General features: G+C 35.5%; 1 protein-coding gene across 2 annotated transcripts in view; it reads left to right on the top strand.

Moving 5' to 3' along the window:
* Nucleotides 1–19835, top strand: part of LOC137835249 (putative leucine-rich repeat receptor-like serine/threonine-protein kinase At3g14840) — a 31292-nt gene that overhangs the window by 9220 nt on the left and 2237 nt on the right. For both annotated transcript variants that reach the window (XR_016520889.1, XM_068643658.2), the window contains exons 6-19: nt 20–91; nt 357–428; nt 541–612; nt 709–780; nt 860–934; nt 1051–1131; nt 1429–1497; nt 2499–2579; nt 15870–15938; nt 16026–16058; nt 16232–16272; nt 18604–18965; nt 19299–19494; nt 19579–19719. Coding sequence is in view for 1 of the 2 variants with exons in the window: in XM_068643658.2 (XP_068499759.2) it covers nt 20–91; nt 357–428; nt 541–612; nt 709–780; nt 860–934; nt 1051–1131; nt 1429–1497; nt 2499–2579; nt 15870–15938; nt 16026–16058; nt 16232–16272; nt 18604–18965; nt 19299–19494; nt 19579–19719 (1436 nt within the window). In the remaining variant the exon portion in view is untranslated. The remainder of the gene's footprint in view (nt 1–19; nt 92–356; nt 429–540; nt 613–708; nt 781–859; nt 935–1050; nt 1132–1428; nt 1498–2498; nt 2580–15869; nt 15939–16025; nt 16059–16231; nt 16273–18603; nt 18966–19298; nt 19495–19578; nt 19720–19835) is intronic.

Here is a 19835-nt window from a genome sequence, read left to right as displayed (position 1 = left end):
ACTTACTACTACTGAATAGGGTCCTGGAATTCAATCAATTCACTGGAAATCTTACACCAGAACTTGGGAACCTTTCTCACCTGAAAAGATTGTAAGTCATGCATTATCCGAACACAAATTTCATTATGTTTGTAATTTTTATATATATTTTTCAAAGTTGTGGATACGATTAATTAATATAAAAATTACAATAATATGACATATTAAGATATTTTTTATAAAAATTATCCAAAAATGTCTCATTCCAAGTTTTTTTACTTATCTTTTTTTTTTTTTTTTTATATTTACCTATCTTGAATACCAATGTTATGAACAAATTCATTAATGCTTTTATATTATTTTTTTTGTCCCTACAGGCATCTCAGCTCTAACAATTTCACTGGAGAGCTTCCTGAAACTTTGGCTAAACTTACATCGTTGGAAGAACTGTAAGCTTCCCGTTTTATTGTCATTAGTTAATTTGAATTTTGTTAAAATTTTGTTGTTTTTTAGCTACTTTTGAATTTTATTTCATTCACACTTTCCATTGTTTACATGCAGCCGTCTTAATGACAATAACTTAACTGGAACGATACCCAGTTTTATTCAAAGATTGACAAATCTTACAAATCTGTAAGAACAATTTGTTATTTGAACAAAAAATTGTAATGTTTGATATATTTCCATTTTTTTTGTTAAAAATGTGTCAGTTGCATTTTTATTCTACAGAGGAATTCAAGGTAGTGGTTTAAGTGGGCCAATTCCTTCTCAAATTTCATTTCTGCACAACTTAAAGGATCTGTAAGTATCATGTTCTATAAAGTAATCATGATTTTAATGTTAAAGCATTTTCTTATCTACATCAAAATATTAAATGCAGGAGAATTTCTGATTTGATTAATGGATCTGATTCTACTTTCCCACAAATTAATAATTTGACTAACTTGGAAACACTGTGAGTTAATTAATTGCTTCCATTACTTTCATTTTTACGTGTACACCATTGAAATGAAAAATTGAGTGTTAAACTATTTTTTCTGCAAAATTCACAAATTTGATATTGTTTCTTAGGATACTAAGGAACTGCCAAATTAATGACACATTACCTCCATACCTTGCGAACATGACTAGCATTAACAATATGAAAACCTTGTAAGTATTCATGCAATCTATTTACAATATGAACTCTTCAATTTAATTTTCTCGTATTGATTATGTTATAATACTAGCTATTTATTTGAAATAATCTACCGGAAAACTAACTTATCAAAGTAATTGAAAAGAATAGTTGAGCTAAGTTAGCTCCAAGAATATAGTTTATTTAATTTTTCTTCAGATTTAATTGAGTTATATTCGTCAAACATCTTAGTGTTCAGTAAAAAAAATCTTAATACTTTATTATCTTTTGTTTAGCACTTCTTAACTTGTTTTGGGTGATATTTCTTTCAGGGACCTAAGCTTTAACAAAATAAGCGGAGAGCTTGCGACTTTTAGAAACCTATCAAAACTGACTAATTTGTAAGTTAATTTTAGTTGTTGGTTGGTATGGAAAAATCTATATTTTTATTTATTTTATAGGGTTAAATATATTATTTTGTAATGATTATATTTATGTGATGATTCTTAATTTTCTTTTATCTTTTTTAAACCTAATAAAGTTGTAAATTATTTTCATTAAACCACTATCTAAAAACTTTATTTTACTGTTTAAAGTGTTATCTAAACTATTTTGAGACTTAAAAAATCAACAAATAACTAAAGAAGACAAGAAAATATGATAATTTATTAGGAAGAAAAACATATTTAACTTTATTTGTTATTTTAAAATTTTATAAAAAAAAGATTATCGAGTTGTGTTTTTGTAATTACCCTAATAAATAGATTTTCATGATCAAAATTGAAACTTATTGGATGACATTACATGAAATGTATATTTGTTTATTGGTTTGGCATTTCTGTAATTAGCTTACATTATTTCGTCTACATTTCAAATGTTATCCCTCCAAATTTAGATAACTTTTTTTTAAAAATAAAATTTCTTTGATACCCCAAACACTAACTCACATTCATTTTACAACTATTTATAATAATATAATAATATTTTAAATTAAAAAATAAAATAAGATAATTAAGATATTAATTCATTTAATTGTTAAATGTATGTTTTCTTACTGTATTAGGTGTTAAACTATCATCACCTTTTTTTATGATGTGTGACCATACTATCAGTAAATTCAAATGGATACCCAATTCAAGTTACTCATTAATTAACATTTCATAACTTTTATTACCTTTTTACCCATAATGTGTTACGGACAATGTTTTTTTTTTTGGATATGGTGCTCATTTCAGCTTGGGCATTTTTAACAGTATCTTAATAACACAATTTCTTAATTTTTGAAGAACATAACTAATTTTAAGGAAAGGAGAATGGAAAGATTACGAGATTAATGATGATTAGGTTAGCATTATTTCAAGTTTGACTAGTACATAATTGACTTTTTTTAATTGTTTCTTAGATATCTCACTAAAAACCTTTTTACTGGACCGGTACCTACGTGGGTAGCAGAAGGAGTTAAAGCTACTAATACTAAAGCTAGGTGAGTTCTATTTCAAACCCCAATTTATGATTTCTTGATTTTAAATAGTTTAGGCATTCTTTTTTAATTAGATTGTGTATACTAGCTTACTTTTTTATGAATAAAAATAATTTAAATATATAATGAAAGATTTGGGTAGTTCAAACCTTATGCAACACCACACATTAATGCAAATTTTGCCATTGATATAAAGTATCTATTTATGTACATCCCTCACGTGGTTTGATACATAAGTAGTGATGCTTTACATTGAATTTTATCATCATATCTTACCTCATCTTCCTTCTACATAAAATTCCCATAGCTGGAAGGTTAATTCAACTATATTAAACCTATGGATCCCACCATCAACATTTCATACTTAACTTGGCCTACTAATTATTAATCCAATGACATTAACAGTTAACAATCACGTTGCATTCAAACCTTATCCCTCCTTCCCTCTACCTAAAAATTGCAACTTATCTACCAAAGATATCCTTTCACTTTTTGAATCCAAGATTACAGCATTAACTAGAGTTATATACAATTGGTAAAAACAGAGTTTACCATAGCTCGTACTAGCTCTATTGAGTGTTTGCTTGCAGCTAGAATCATTAAATCTCCTACCCTGTATTGTTGTTATTCAGTTAGCATATGTGTCTCATTTTACATGTTCTTGGTTTGTGGTAAACCATTCCATGTTCGAATTATTATCAACAACTGCTTTTGTCAGATAGTCATCATCACATAAAAATTAGCACATAAAACAGATTATTGTATTAGCATGATTTTCAGCAACACCACACAAATCTAGTGCTATCCCTGCCTCCAAAGTCACTCTATTCTGAATCACCCTCTATTGTCCTCCTAAACACCTCGTATACCTCATTGTCTTCCTCCCTAATGCCATATATATTGTAACTTTTGATAAGCTACAAGTGTATTGTCATTTCATCATTTTTCCATATCCATATGTTCTCATTTTTTTATTCATTGTAATTCTACCAAAACGGATACTTGGAATTTTTCATTAAACCACTCCATCCTCCACTCCAAACGTCTCTCCCATTTATTATCATTCCCCTCCAACTTTATGAATTAGAGGCAAATCACCGAATCATTTATCTTTCCAAAAGTTTTATTATCATGAATAAATAAAGGGACACTTCAGGTGTCTCAATCCTTATACATGACTTATTTCCACATATACTACCCACCAAGAGAGCAGAGGCCTAAACTACCTTAGCTCTAACATTAAAAACCTAAGATAAAATCTGTTACAATCTTCACAAAACTCAACTTGAAAAAACTACTACTGGTCCAGCTTATACTAGATATAGCAAAGCCAAGCAAATACTCGAGGCACCCCACGTAAGCATCAATTATGCAGCAAAGAGCTTGAATTATGAAACTTACTTCTTGTGCCGCCCAATTATGCAGAAACATGGTTGTTGCAATATTAAGAAAAAACACCAGATTTTGATTTTCTAACTACAACCATGACCTGCTCACATTCGAGTCACAACTTTAGACCTTCGTGCCCCTTCAAGGATAAAACGACTTTGGTCCAATACCATTTAGACTAATCATCAAAGCAATGCCTCCACTATGACATGTGATTCTCCTGTTGCTGCATAAAAAAGACAGCATCTCTAACCTAATTCCTTGGACTCATACGTCCTGCATCTTCCTTCCACACAAAGCTTTGTCCTTCTGATTTTTTTTCCAATTGATATTACTCATGTAACACCTTCGGAGCATTTCCTACAAGCTCACTTTTTCATCTTTGACCTAAAAGTTTGGCTGCAGCTCCAAAACACGTACAATAGCTACTGCCAAAGACATTTGTTATGTGATTCATTTTTCCTTCACCTCCTATCCTCCAAAACGTTCTTCTCCTGCACCAGCATCCAACACACACCAAGCTGCAGGATTATGCAGTACACATTGGGTTAGTAGCACCGAATTGCCTCATATAAGTTGTGCAGAAAAATAAAGCTTCATTCAAACTACCCTCCCATTCAACATATCCATCCTGTGGCCTTGAATTCTGCAGAACGTATCTCTTGAAAGAGTCTTGTAGCTATTGAATAATTGAATGTTTGCACCCTATGCATCCTTCATAACCACAACTTAAGTTGTGCCGTCTGGAATATCTCTTCTGTATTTACTACTCCTTGCTTAAATACTATAGAGTTTCTTTGTTCCCAAATACACCTTGCTCAGACACCTTTCCATACCAGATTTTGATTACTACTAGCCTGGATCAAATGAAAATTCTCAAAGTGGGTCCTTATAGCATTGTGTTGGACAAATAAGATACCAATCCATAACAACCATACACACTGAGCATATTTGCACTCTAAGGTGTTGACATGATTCTTCCTTAGTCTGACATAATGCACACAAGGTTGTGTTCATCGCCACCCCTCTCTTACTCAAACATATTTTTGTTGGCATTCTACCCAGAACTGCCCTCCATGCTGTGATCATCACGTTCGGGAACGGTTTAACCTTCCACAAGCACTTGAACAGATCGTGATGAGGACCTCTGACATGCTTAGCTAGGCATTCATATGCTGAATTCACTGAGAACAACCCTAATATTTTATTCCCCCACACCTGGAGATCATTCTCTTCCCTATTCAAATAGGCTCTAGATATATACATTACAAGTTCTGCTTCCATTGTAGATTCCCACTCAAACCTATCACGCCTCCATCTTAAACTCCATCGCCATACTAATTCTTCTCACACACCTAACTCTTCCATCTTTTGTCCCTGATATCAAGATAGTGAGTACAACTTGGGGAACATAGTTGAGGCTAATGTTGCCAACCCACACATCCTCCCAGAATCTAGCTTTGTCTCCGCTTCCTAATATCCAACCTAATTCTTCTTGAAACCACCCAACCCCTCCTCCCTCCCTACATACTTTATATAAGTCTCTCCACCACCAGGACTAGAATTTCACTTGTACTTGGGAGCTTTCTAAATCCAACCCATACTCTGAAACCAATAACTCCTTCCACCTCCCTTTCTCTTCCGATAGAAGGCGTCATCTCCATTTAGCCAAGAAAGCATAATTAAACTTTTGAATATCTCTAAAACCCAGTCCACCCTCCTCTTTCGGTTTCCACAAATTTTTCCAGCTTACCCATGATATCGACCTTTTCTCCTTCCCCCATCCCCATAGGAACCACCTTTGTATACTAATAATGCTTTTGCAAATAGAACCCAACGCTTTGAATAGGGAGAGATAGAAGAGAGGTACAACAGTGATAATAAACTTAATTAGACTTATTTTCCCTACCATCGACAAAAATCTCCCTTTCCACACATTGAGTCTAACCTTCAGTTTGTTTAGGATAGGCTCCCAAAACTATTTCTTCCTTGGATTTTCTCCCACTTCTAGGCCCAAGTACTTATACCTGAGCGCAATTCAGAGTCTTTGTATAGCATGCAAGAGCGTTTCTGTCAACATTGATGCCTACTAACTTTGATTTATGGAAGTTAATTTTCAAGCCTGAGGCTAGCTCAAAACCCCTCAGAATGGACTTTACAGTCACCACGTTATTGAATGACTCCTTGCACAGGAGGAGTGTGTCATCTGCGAATTGCAATATACACCTCTACCTCATTCCATCCAACCTTTACACCAGACAACAAATTGGCCTTTAGAGCTTGTCTCAATAACCCAGCAAGGCCTTCATCTACCACTATAAAGAGGGCAGAGGCTAAAGGATCACCCTTATAAAGAGGACAGGGGCTAAAGGATCACTCTGTCTCAATCCTCTCGTTGGTTTAAATTCCTCTGTAGGACATCCATTAACCAACACAGAGACTGTAGCACATTCGATACAACCTCAAATCCATTTACTATGAAAACCCATCCTATGTAGAATTCATATAGGAAATCCCACTAACCCAGTCATACGTTTTTTCAAAAATCCACCTTCAAGCACAGTTCACTCCTCCCAAACCTCTTGAGATCCTCTACCACTTCATTAGCCATAAGCACACTATCTAGCATCCCTCTCCCTTTAAGAATGTTGATTGACTTTCTTCGATAACTGAGTTTAGTAGATTCTTTATTCTGCTAGCCAACACCTTAGATATAACTTTGTATATAACACCCACTAAGGAGATGGGCCTATATTGTTCAAGCTTAAAGGGATTCCTTACTTTAGGTACTAATGCTATGAAGGATGCATTACAATACTGCTACAAACTCGTCTTTTATAAAATCCCAACTTTGTCCCATCAGGTCCAGGGCTCTTTGATCCTTCACATTGCCACACCGCATCCCTGTTTTCTTCCTCAAAAAACCCGGATATGAGGCTTAAATTATCTTCCGGAGAAAGGGTTTTAAAATCTACTACATCAAGTTTTACCTTGAAGTCTTTTGTTGCCTTGAACCTATCTTTAAACAACTTCTTCGCTTCTCTTCGGACGGTACTAGGTTCCTCACACCATAGGCCCCCAACCTCTATTCCCTTAACTTCATTCCTTAGTCTTCTCCATCTTAGAGTGGAATGGTAGAATCTAGTACAAGAGTCCCCATACTTGAGCCAACTTGCTCTAGCCTTTTGGCAGACGAGCAATTCTATCTTTTTATCAGTCTCTCTTAACCGGCTTACAAGATCTATACTTTTCAACCTAGCACTTCCCGAAAAATCACCATTAGTGTCAAGGCGGTCCAGGTCCTCTATCTCCTGTAGAATCCTTTTCTTGTGGTGTCCAGGTTACCAAACACATCCCTATTCTAGATTTTTAGGTCATAATATTAGTTCTTGTTCCAATAAACATTTTCATCGAACCAATTTTTCATTCTCCATCTCTACTTGCGTTTCTGATATTTCTTCACCACCATAAATCGCATCTAGCATAATTTATCGTGTCTAGACTTTACCATGATCCATAATCTAATATCTTTCCAAAGTTCTTGTTTTTTCATTCATAACCTCCATTTTCACATAAGAGAGACATGTTAAATAATTTAAATCTTTGATTCGTAATTCACCATTTACTTTTGGATTATTTACATTTTTCCATTTAATCCATGCTTTCTTTCTCTTTTGTTTCCCGAGTCCCATAGAAAATCTTGTTGAATTCTTCTTATATCCTTTTCCATGTCTGTTGGCATTTTACCAATGAAAGATAAAAAGAAAGAGGTAATGTAGTGATAACTGATTTTACTAAGCTTACTCTTGATGCAAAAATTAATGTCTTCCTTTCCATCTTATATGCTTCTTTCTTATTTTTTCCTTGATGCCCTTCCATAAGTGATACTTTCTAAGACTACTCCTAATGGTGTTCTAAGTATATAAATGGTATATTCATAGTATTGTAGTTTAGGATTGTCAAGAAACTATTAATGGTGTGAAGTTTTACTTTCACATCCCCTAACTTGCTCTTAAAGAAATGTACCTTTAAGTTAGTTCAAAACATTATGGGTGTTTGGTTCACATAGGAAAAGTGTATCGTGCATCTTGTGTATTATTTTTTTTTATCGACAAAGAATTAATTTAATATTAAATGAACACTTTATGGGTGTACTAAACCCAGGATACATCAACATAAGCATACAAAGGAGCATTACACATCTAGAAGACATGCTTCTATAGACATTACTATTGGACCTCCATAAGTCCCATGCCCCCAAAACATGTTCTGCATAAAAATCATCACACCTAGTGAAACAGATGGCTACAAGCTGCTAAGCACAAAAGATCCCACATTATTAGCTCAGAACCACCTATTGCAGCTTCAGAAAAAAATTTCCATGCTACCTTATCACACCACCCTTCCCATACGTGTTCCTTCACGCTTCCTGCCACGTCTAGATTGCTAGGAAGCATGGTCTATTCAGAATTGCACTTAATGTGAACTCTGGACTTAATACAACTACCACCTCATTGTTATCTAACCAAGATCTGTCGTCCCTATTTTAGAGTATCTAATTATCACCATTCTTCACAATGTCTGAGTAGCTGCTTTTCACTTGTCTGAATTAACATCAGCTGAGTCTGTTATAGACAGCTTGGTCCTCACCGAGTCACAGAAACCTGCAACAGAGACTTTCTGGCGCTCCAGCTACTGGTCACTTTGTCTGCACTATGGACTATTTCATCTTGCCCTGCAAATTTGGTTGATACCAGCCTAAAAACCAGCTCTGCACAACATACACAGAGCATCACAACATTTACCTTGACCGTGTTGCCATTGACTCCACCACAACCCCGCATCTTACGCCTATCTAACCCAGAACTCAGCTATAAAAGTGCAGCTTTCCCCTCACATACACACTGCCTCCTCTCATCTGCTAAGAATCCTTATGCTAGATCCAAGGTGTCAGCATCATAGTATTATGCTAGATCCTTATGCTAAGAACCCTAAACACAAAACTGCTCTGACATCCCTTACACCTTTTCAGTGTATTATAGTATATTAATAGTGATTTCTTTGTTTTCCACCTTTACTTCTTTCAACCTATATATCTTTTCTAGTTGTCTGTGTATGATATAATCTTTGAGCAACTACAAAATGTTTAAAAGGAGCTAATAATTTTTTGTTTTATACCTTTCATTGGTTTGAACTCCTAATGAGTTTTTTTGTTTTAGAACTTTCATTGGTTTGAATAGAGATTGGTGATGAATCGAAACAACTCCTCATCAACATTTCTTGTGTACTGTTTAGTAATTTACAATAAAATATCAATAACTTAGGTGACGTGAACTAACAAAATTTTAAATTACAGGTAAAATAAGAGATAAAAAATGAAAACCAAAACTGAAAAATAGGTAAAAATCAAATTTCACTTACTAAAAAATAAAATAAACTAGTTCTCTTTGAAAGAACATTAGTAAGTAACTATAAGAAAAACTTTCTCTCTCTTAATTATATCTAACTAAACAATAAAATATAAGATAAAAAATAAAGTTTAAACGAGGAAAAGGTCCACTAAAGCTTTAATACATAGGCTTTGTAAGGTTGCTCAAAAGAAAAAGAGATTATAGTTCAATTTTATTTTTATCAGAAAAAAATAATTAAATTTATGGGACACTTTAGGAATCTTCCAACATTTATACAAGAACTAGCGCTCTTTCCTCATGCTTACAAGAGAAAAACAGAATTAATAGAAAAGCATGGTACAGAAGATAACGCATAACAAAGAGTTTGCTTCCCTATTCATAGATAGGCAAGAGCTTGAAAGCTGAGAAAACATCACAAAAAACCAACAAAACTGCACCTTCAAGTCAGGCACTCCATCTGCTCTTCAAAAGACTGTGACAGCAGAAAAACATCCTAACCTGCACCTACTAAATGGGTGCATCACACCACACAGCACCGCAACATCCCTTAAGAATTATAATCCTGGCCAAGTTTTACTCCCCTTCTTCACTCAACAAAGAGAATCAGAGTATCCACCCTTCAAGCAACTACCATGTATCAGATTATATGGTGACCATATGATTACAGCACCTTCAGCTGCACCTTACGGAGCTCCCTTCAAAGACATAGCCACAACACTTGAGTTGAACCTCTCCTTTTTACATACAAACCTTGTGCCACCTTGCATGCCAAAACCAGAAAAGTAGCTTCTATTCAGGGTCTACAGCCAGAACTTCACTTGGATTGCCTTAATTGCAATAAGCCAAGTACATGCCACCTGTTTCACATTCCTTCAGCTCCTTCCTGGCGCACCAAACTGAACTCCAGCTAATAGAAAACTGCCACATTACTTTATCTAAACCAGCCAGACAAATTTACCTTCTGTACTTCAAACATAGACCCATGATTCTCCCCCAACCTGCACCATGTGGCTACCAAACTAGAACCAGCAACGCCACTGGAGAAACCAGTTGTTTGGCCTTGAGTTCCATCTATAACCACCATCCAACAATTCTTTCTCCAGAGCCAACACACTTTTAACAAGATTACGTCTTCAACTGCTTATCTGCCAATGCTTGTGTTGTGTGCACTCTGCCCTGCATCTGTCACGTTGATGAGCATGTCCTGTCTTCATACAGCCAACCAAGCTCCTGCCAGACTTCGTTCTGTCAAACTGCTAGGCTTTTTCCAGCCAAGCCCTCATTGTCAATACTTACAGCAGCATCAGCCAATCAACCAGAAAATGTGAGGGGAGATAGGACAGTCCTGCACTTGCCAAAACTGTCCCTGCTTTAATCCTTTCAAACCAGCAACAACATCCCTCCTCTCCTTTGGATTCCTCCTTAGCTATCACACACTTTCTGCTCAGCATGTACCTTCACCTTCATCTTCATCACTTCCATAGGCCAGATCCGAACCCTTCCATAGGCTAGTGTAACCTGCATTTTCCTAATCCCAACCATACTTAGGTAAGTCCACAAAACTCCAAGTTTGCCTATAACTTGTGGTCTTTTGAACATTGAGACCAACCCTCTACACCTCCTAAACCAGCACCCGGGGCCCCTCTTGCCCTTATTCTGGTTCATAAGTGCTCTTAAATTTTCCTCCTGCCCCTCTGCCACTCACTTCTTATTATTTGAAGCTACTTATACATATTAACGGGTTAAGAATCCAGTCTGCATAGGAGAAGTCAAAGGAGCTGGAGCTGTGTTTCAGCCATGACCACTTTAAGCTGGGCCATTTGGAAGATTTTTTCTGCATCTACTACTCTTTGGTTAAATAAGATAGAGTTTCTCTAGTCCCAGATACACCGCGGTCCATATACCTTTTCAAACGAAATTTTACTTACAACTAGCCTGAGTACAGTGGAAACTTACGAAATGAATCTTTGGGACATTATGTTGTACAAACTTGATGCCTAACCAATTGAGCATAGAATCCAAACAAGTTGAGCAATTTATTCTATAAAAAAGTACTGACATGTTTTCTCCTTATCATACACTAAACACATACGGTTGAGTTAATAATAATTGAGTTAATCATATCTTTACACCACCCTTTTTTATTATCTTTTTATATTGCTTACTTTTCAATAACTGCTAAGAGGATTGACACTATTGTTGGTGTTGAGGGAATAAAACAGAGCAAGATATTTTATTATATTTGCTAACCATTACATTTATAATACTTCCAGTAGCTGTCTCCTAAATGCTTATGAGCAGTTACTTAGAAATGTTTATTCAACAATTAAAATAGAAAAATAAAGAGTCACATGCAGTTACGTGCATTTATGTGCAGTTACAAAATCATAATATCTAACACTCCTCCTTGATTTTTGAACTGCAAACTCCAATATTCTGTCTTAAGTATTCAAACTTGCTAGCTGGAAGTGGTTTGGTAAACAAATCTGCAAGTTGATTTTCAGCTTTACAGTAACAAAGAGACACATCACCATTCTTCTGCACTTCCCTTACAAAAAATAACTTGATATTAAAGTGCTTAGTTTTGCCATGAAAAATTGGATTGTTAGAGATTGCAATAGCAGCTTGGTTATCAACAAAAATCTCTGTGCTTTGCTTTTGCTCCAAATTTAAATAAGTCAGGATCTTTCTTAACCAGAGAGCTTGATTCACAGTAGCTGATACAGCAACAAACTCTGCTTCAGCAGTGGATTGAGCTACTGTTTCTTGCTTCTTTGAGCTCCATGAAAACATCCCTGATCCAAGGCTAAAACAATATCCTGATGTACTTTTCATGTCATCAATTGAACCTCCCCAATCCTGATGTACTCCTTATGCTTCAAGAGCTTAACTCCAAAGTTCCAAGTTCCCTTGATGTATCTGATGACTCTCTTAGCAGCCCTCATGTGAGTCTCGTTTGGGCAATGCATAAATCTGGATAGAATGCTTACTGCATTTAGAATGTCAGGTCTGGTTGTTGTCAAATACATTAGACATCCTATCAAGCTTCTGAATTCAACTTCATCAACTTTGGGAGATCCATCTTCTTTGACCAGCTTCTCCTTTTGATTCATGGGAGTGCTTGTTGACTTGCAATCTTCCATCTGAAATTTTTTAAGTATTTCTTTTGCATACTTCTTCTGACAAATGAATACTTCATCCTGACTTTGCTTAATTTCCATCCCAAGAAAGTAAGTCATCAGACCAAGATCTGTCATTTCAAAGACCTTCTTCATGTTCAACTTGAATTGATTGACTTGATCAAGATTATTTCCAGTGACCAACAAATCATCTACATAGAGAGAGATGATCAAAATGTCTGTACCATCATGCTTGACATATAGAGTAAGTTCAGACAAACTTTTCTCAAACCCCAGACTAATTAGGTGATCATCTATTCTACTGTACCAGGCCCTTGGGGCTTGTTTCAGGCCATACAGTGCCTTCTTCAGTAAGTACACTTTGTCTTTATTTCCTTTGTCCACAAAGCCTTCAGGTTTCTCAACATAAATTTCTTCTTCAAGAAATCCATTTAGGAATGCTGATTTGACATCCAACTGAAACACTTTCCAATTATTTTGAGCAGCGAGAGCGAGAAGCAATCTGATTGTGTCAAGCCTAGCAACAGGTGCAAATGTGTCTGAATAATCAACTCCAAACACTTGAGCATATCCCTTGACTACTAGCCTTGCTTTGAGCTTGTTGACTGAGCCATCGGGATTTAACTTAGTTTTAAATACCCACTTCACTCCTATTATTTTCCTGTCATGTGGTTTATCAACCAGCTCCCAAGTTCTGTTTTTCTCAATCATTGACAACTCCTCCTCCATTGCAGCCATCCAATGTTTATTATTTTTTGCATCATGGTATCCGGCAGGTTCACAAACAGCCACATTGCATCTTTGATATATATCAGAGAGTGATCTTGTTCCTCTAATCGGTGTATCATCTGTTAGTTCATTCTGCCATTCTTCATCTACATGTTCTTCTAGAGTGTTGACAATAGATAAATCCCTTGATTGACTAGGAATCTGATTTGACTTATTTGAGTCTTCCCAACTCCATTGTTCATCTTCCACAAAATACACATCTCTGCTCACAATAAAACGTCCAGTATATGGTTGAAACACCCTATAAGCCTTGGAACTGGTACTATAACCAACAAAAATGCCAGTTGTTGCCTTTTTGTCAAGCTTATCACGTTTAGTCTGTGGAATATAAGTGAAACACAAGCAACCAAACACTTTAAGAAATTTTAAAGATGGTTTGTATTCATACCAAGCTTCAAATGGTGTCTGCTCTTTCACTGCCTTTGTTGGAATTCGATTTTGTAAAAATACAGCAGTGTTTGCTGCTTCCGCCCAAAAATTCTTTGGGAGATTCTTCTCATGAAGCATGCAACGAGTCATTTCCATTATAAATCTATTTCTCCTCTCACTAACTCCATTTTGTTGTGGAGTGTATGGAGCTGTTAATTGATGCTCAATTCCATTTAATGATGGTGTTCTTTGAGGACCACAAAGATCAGTGTGAATGAGTTGCAATTTCTTCGAAGCCCTCCAAGCCTGTTTAGGAAATGATTGCCTGTGTTGCTTCCCAAATTTGCATGCTCGACAGTTGGTCAGTTCATCATCAAGATCAGAAAGTCCTTCTACCAACTTCTTTGATTGCATTTGAAGCATCCCTCGATGATGAAAATGCTCGAGTCTTTTGTGCCAAATTTCAGTGACACTTTCTTTGGATTTAAAGGCCATGTGCTCCTCCTCCATTGGATTGAGAGCAAAACTCTTTCCCTTCATTTCAATTTTAAACAAATCTCTGCCATCAACATCTTTGATTAAGCAATGTTTATTTTCAAACATCACTTTATAGCCTTTTTCCAACAATTGACCAACACTCAAAAGATTCTGATCAATCTCTGGCACAAAAAGAACATCTGTAATGATTTTTGTACCTTTATAGCTTGTGATAGCTATTGTGCCTTTTCCTTTTACTGCCAGGTGTTCACCATTTCCAATCCTCACCCTTTTAATATCAGTGGTTCTCAATTCCTTGAAGAGTTCCTTATCATGTGTTATGTGGTTGGTGCAGCCACTGTCAACCAGCCAACTCTCACTTGATTCTCTGCTTGAGAAACAAGTGGCTACGAACAAGTGATCTTCCTCTTCTTGATCAGCAACTTGAGCATCTGCCTCTTCCACCTGATTTTTGTTTTTGCATATCACTGCTTCATGTCCAAGTTGGTTGCATTTAGAACATTTGGTGTCAGGTCTTCTCCAACATTTGAATGGTGGATGACCTAACTTATTGCAATACTTGCAAGGAGGATAATTTCTCCTTTTGTTGTTATTGTGTGTAGCAACTTCTCCATTTTCTTGCTAGTTCTACTTGCTTTTGTTTTTCCAGCCACCTTCATGTTTGGCTGGTAAAGCTCCCTCAACTACTCCATCTTGTCTCATGGCTCTCCTTTGTTCTTGTGCTTGTAAAGCATTTAAGAGCTCTGCGAGAGAAATCTTTGATAGGTCCTTCGTATTCTCCAAGGTTGTTATGGTGGCTTCAAACCTCTGGAACTGTTACAAGCAGTTTTTCCACAATTCTTGAATCTTTAAACACAGATCCAAGCAACCTCACTTTATTGGCAATGGTTAGAAGTCTGTCCGAGTACTCTTTTACGGATTCCGACTCCTTCATTCTCTGCAATTCAAACTCTCTGATTAGATTCAGGGCTTGCATTCCCCGAATCCTCTCATCACCTTCATATTCTGCCTTGAGGTAATCCCAGTTTTCTTTTGCTGACTTCAAGGATATTATCCTTGTGAATACCATAGGAGATACAGCTGCAAATAGACATGCTTTTGCCTTTGATCTCTTCATCTTTTTTCCTTCTGTGATTTTATTTGTGCCACAGTAGGGTTTTCTGGAAGGGACTGAATTTCATAGTCCTCTTCTACAGCTTCCCATAAATCTAATGCTTCTAGGTAGGTCTCCATACGAACAGCCCACATTTGATAATTGTCTCCATCAAAGACAGGTGGTGCCATTGCTGAAAAATTTGATCCTCCTTCCATGGTGCACTCTACTAACCTCACAAATCCCTCAAGAAAATAGCTCTCATACCAATTGTTGGTGTTGAGGGAATAAAACAAAGCAAGATATTTTATTATCTTTGCTAACCATTACATTTATAATACTTCCAATAGCTGTCTCCAATAAAGAGTCACATGCAGTTATGTGCATTTATGTGCAGTTACAAAATCATAATATCTAACAACTATTCATTTGTTTATGATGATTTATTTTGTCATACATTTGTTGAATCTGTTGCATGTATATAAACCTTTCTTGCTTTACCACTGTTTGAATAAAAATCTAGGAATGAAAGAATGGATTTCTTCTAATTTGCTAGACTCCAATTGGCCTTAGTTTCTGAATTGCATTTTACTTTTATTCATAGAGATCTTTCATATAACAACTTCACCGAAGAAAGTTCCGATGCATGCACATACACTGACACTGAAAAAGTGTAAGAACTGAAATATTTTATTTCTTTTTTATCTCTAAATTCATCAAGATATTTGTATTAGTGTTAATCATATCTTTAATGCTCCAGGAACTTATTTGCAAGCTTCCCAAAGAGCAAAATGTAAGTTTATATACACATATATATAAAGTTGGTTTGAGATAAAAATCCAGTTCGTTTTTAGAAAATAATTGGATTTTTTTTTTTCATAAATCAGTCTGAAAGTGGCTTTAAGGGTTTGTGGTTCAATGCTTCTTTGCTAACTTGTTTTTGGTCTCCTCTTAATATTCCTACAGGGGACCTGTTACTTGTCTGACAACTGGAAACTGTTCAAAAAGTAAGTTTGAGTAATTTTTTTCAAACTAATTGTTGCTATTAAGCAATTGGACATGTTAACCAATCAATATTTATGTGGTACAAAACAAAAGGGGAGAATTATTTCCTCCAAGCATGTTTATGTTTTTGTCGGCAACGAATATATATATATATATGATAATACATACAAAACACGAATTAAATAGAACATTATAGTTAAACCTATTAGTAATATTGGCATTTTAAAGATTTTTTAGGTTCATTCTAACTTCTACTACACAACCTCTAATATAAAATAATGCAACCATGTACTAAGCTACAATCAGCGCAAATTTGTAAATTTGTAACCCTTACTCCCTATATTTCTGCCTCTTTTCGTTGTGTGCACTCCCACCTTGACTCCTCTGTTTCTCCTTCCATGGAAGCCTTTTCCTACTATTCCTACTTACCCACACTGCTAACAACACCGAATCCCTCGTATACTTTGTTGCTTATGTTATTGCACTTCAGAGCTCATTATGCTTCAAATGTTAGATTCTACACATCCTATCTCTACAAAATTTAAATAGATTATAAGCAAATTATAGTACAAAAACACTAATCTGAATACGAGAGTGAAACTTTTGAAACTTTATTGGGTAGTCATGCCTACACTTTTAGCTGTGCCAATCCAAAGATTACATACCCATCCACCTTTACATTTCTAAAAACTAGATTGTTTTTGTGATTTCAGATGTCCCACACTATTGTTAACCACATACTTCTCCAGTTTTGATTCCTTTCATTGCTTGTACTTCTCAAGCATAACTGATCTAGATCATGTTTAGGGAGGTAATGTGGCACTGCTTTTATGTCTGTCCATTTTGTTACAGAGGTTTCAAACAGCACAAACTACCCTTTAGCCTACGAATAAATTATTCATTGTTTGCTCCTCTTTCCCATATAAAAAGCACATATTATATTATTGTTTGTGATACCACTCCTTATCAGATTGTCTTTAGTAGGCTTTCTGTTAAGCTTTATCCTCCAAGTTATGAGGGATGTGGAAGGAATAACTATTATATTCCATAGCAAGTTGTAAAAATTGGATTCGTCCCCACATAGGCTATCTCAAAAATATAATAGGCAGAGATCACCAACAACATCCTGCTTCCTAACCTTTCCACCCACCCGTCATCCCCTGCTTGAGTCAGGTTACACTCCTTCATACTTTGCATTAGGGCAAAAACCTGAGGGAGCTCCCAAGTAAACCAATCCTTTCTCTTTTTCAACTCCCATCTTTTTAACTCCTCCACTTTTGCATCTTTTGAAACTGCATTGTCATACATTCTAGGCATGTCTCCCTTCCATTTTTTCCTCTGAAAAGTCATCTCCAACATTTCATGAGACATTTGCATCAAACTAGTTTCCTTGATTCTCTTGATTTCAACCACCATGACTCCTTAGCTGACTCATTACCTTCCATTAGGTTTCTCCACAAAGTCCTTCCAATAGTGTTTTTCATCTATTGCTAACATTGCATAAATAAATGTTCATTACTCCTAAAGCCTTGTTGAAAGATACATAAATTATCTCATGACATGCCAAGTGGGTTAAATTACAATCGAACTATGACGCTTGAGTTGTTATGGTCTTAAGTAGACAGAGTTGTACCTTATCTATTAGTTGTAACTTTTAACCTAGAGGTAAACACTCAATCCAACAATTAGTATTAGATTCAATGTCACGAGTTTGATTCTCAATGGAGCAATTGTATTGTTTGAGGAAAGATTGTTGCATGTTGTACAATCATCAATTATTTAGTGACGTAAGCCAAGTTAGCCGAGTCACAATTGAAGTGTTTGATTTTTAGTGGGATAATTGTTAAGGAGAGATTGTTGCAGGATACATCAAATATCTCGTTGACTGGACAAGGTGCACAATCGAATTATGATACTTTGATTATTACGCTCTTAATTAGAAAGAGTTACACCTATTATCAACTATAACTTTTGGCCTAATAATAAACATTTGATCTAATAACATCTTATTTTGACTTACACACGGATTCTCACCTTATTCAAGCCATTTTCCTCCCTTCGCTATCCATCTCCCTTCGTTATCCATCCCCACAGAAAATATCTCTAGATTCTCTTAATCTCCTTTCACACTAAAATCGGTATTTAAAGAAAGGAAAGAAAAAATCGAGTGGAATAATAGTTAAAATTGACTTTAACATTCTCACTCAACTAACGAAGGACAAATAAGATCTCATTTTCTTGAACACAACCAATACTTAACAATAACATTTAAGCTTCATAAATAAAAAAAATGAGTATTGCATTCCTAAAAATCTGACTTTTGTTTGTAACAGCCTTTGAATCTTTCCATATAAATTGTGGTGGTGAACGAGTGACCAATGAAGGTTTTGTGTATGATGCTGACAAAGATGTATCAGGGGCAGCAACATCCAAGTACACAGAAAACTGGGCAATTAGCAATACCGGTCATTTCTTGGATAATTCTGTTACTGCAGGAGTGTATACCCCGCAAATTAAAACTTCTCTGCCTGAATTGTATCAGACTGCACGTGTATCCCCCATTTCTTTGACTTATTATGGAAGGTGTCTGGAAAATGGAGACTACACGGTATTGCTGCATTTTGCAGAGATCATGTTCACTGATGATAACACATATAGCAGCGTAGGAAGACGCATATTTGATGTTTACGTTCAGGTAGTATATATGGTTAATTTAATTATGTTTCAATTATGGTTAGCAAAGAATTTCATAAAGAATGGATACTTAGATTCTTAAGTCAATTGGAATTTGACTTAAGAAACCTATTGTGATATAGAATGCGTGAAACTTTAATTTTGTATTCTTTGCCCTATTAAACCAGGTTTAATTTGCCAGGCTAAACATATACAATATCACATTACATGATAGAATTGGCTCTTTGTGGTGCATTTGACTTCACTTGTAGAATTACTGGATACACTTTAGACTGCATATATTAAGAACTACAGAAGTCAAAATCCATTTAGGTTTGGATTTGAACTATTGCAGGGAAAGCTAGAATTGAAGGATTTCAATATTGCAAATGAAGCAGGAGGAGTTGGGAAGAACATTACAAAAACAATTTCAACTATTGTGAGTAATAACTCTTTAGAGATTCGTTTTTATTGGGCAGGAAAAGGAACAACTGATATCCCACATAAATCAGTATATGGCCCTCTTATATCAGCTATATTTGTCACTCGAGGTGAGTCACTTTGTCTGAGTTTATTCTTCCAATTTTATATATTTAAGGTGTCAAATGACATGTATTCTCTTGTGCTATTATCAGTAAACACTACTAACAGAGAGGATTCAGGTAGCATGGCTATAGGGGTTGTAATTGGGATAACAGTTGCTACAATTGTATTTGTCATCCTTATTGTACTTGGCTGGAGACTTCATACTGGGAAAAGAAATTCATTGGCAAAAGGTGATTCTATTGATGGTGAAATATATGTGTCTATTTTGTTCTTCTCTCCTAGATTTCAAATAAATTTTTACATTTCATTTCCTTAAAAAGTCTTTACAGTATGAAATGTTTTTATA

The sequence above is a fragment of the Phaseolus vulgaris genome, chromosome 5 (assembly GCF_051622355.1).
Source record: "Phaseolus vulgaris cultivar YP4 chromosome 5, ASM5162235v1, whole genome shotgun sequence".
In the NCBI taxonomy this organism is placed as follows: domain Eukaryota; kingdom Viridiplantae; phylum Streptophyta; class Magnoliopsida; order Fabales; family Fabaceae; genus Phaseolus; species Phaseolus vulgaris.
Note: the sequence above shows the minus strand (reverse complement) of the source record. Positions and strands in the feature narration are given on the sequence as shown.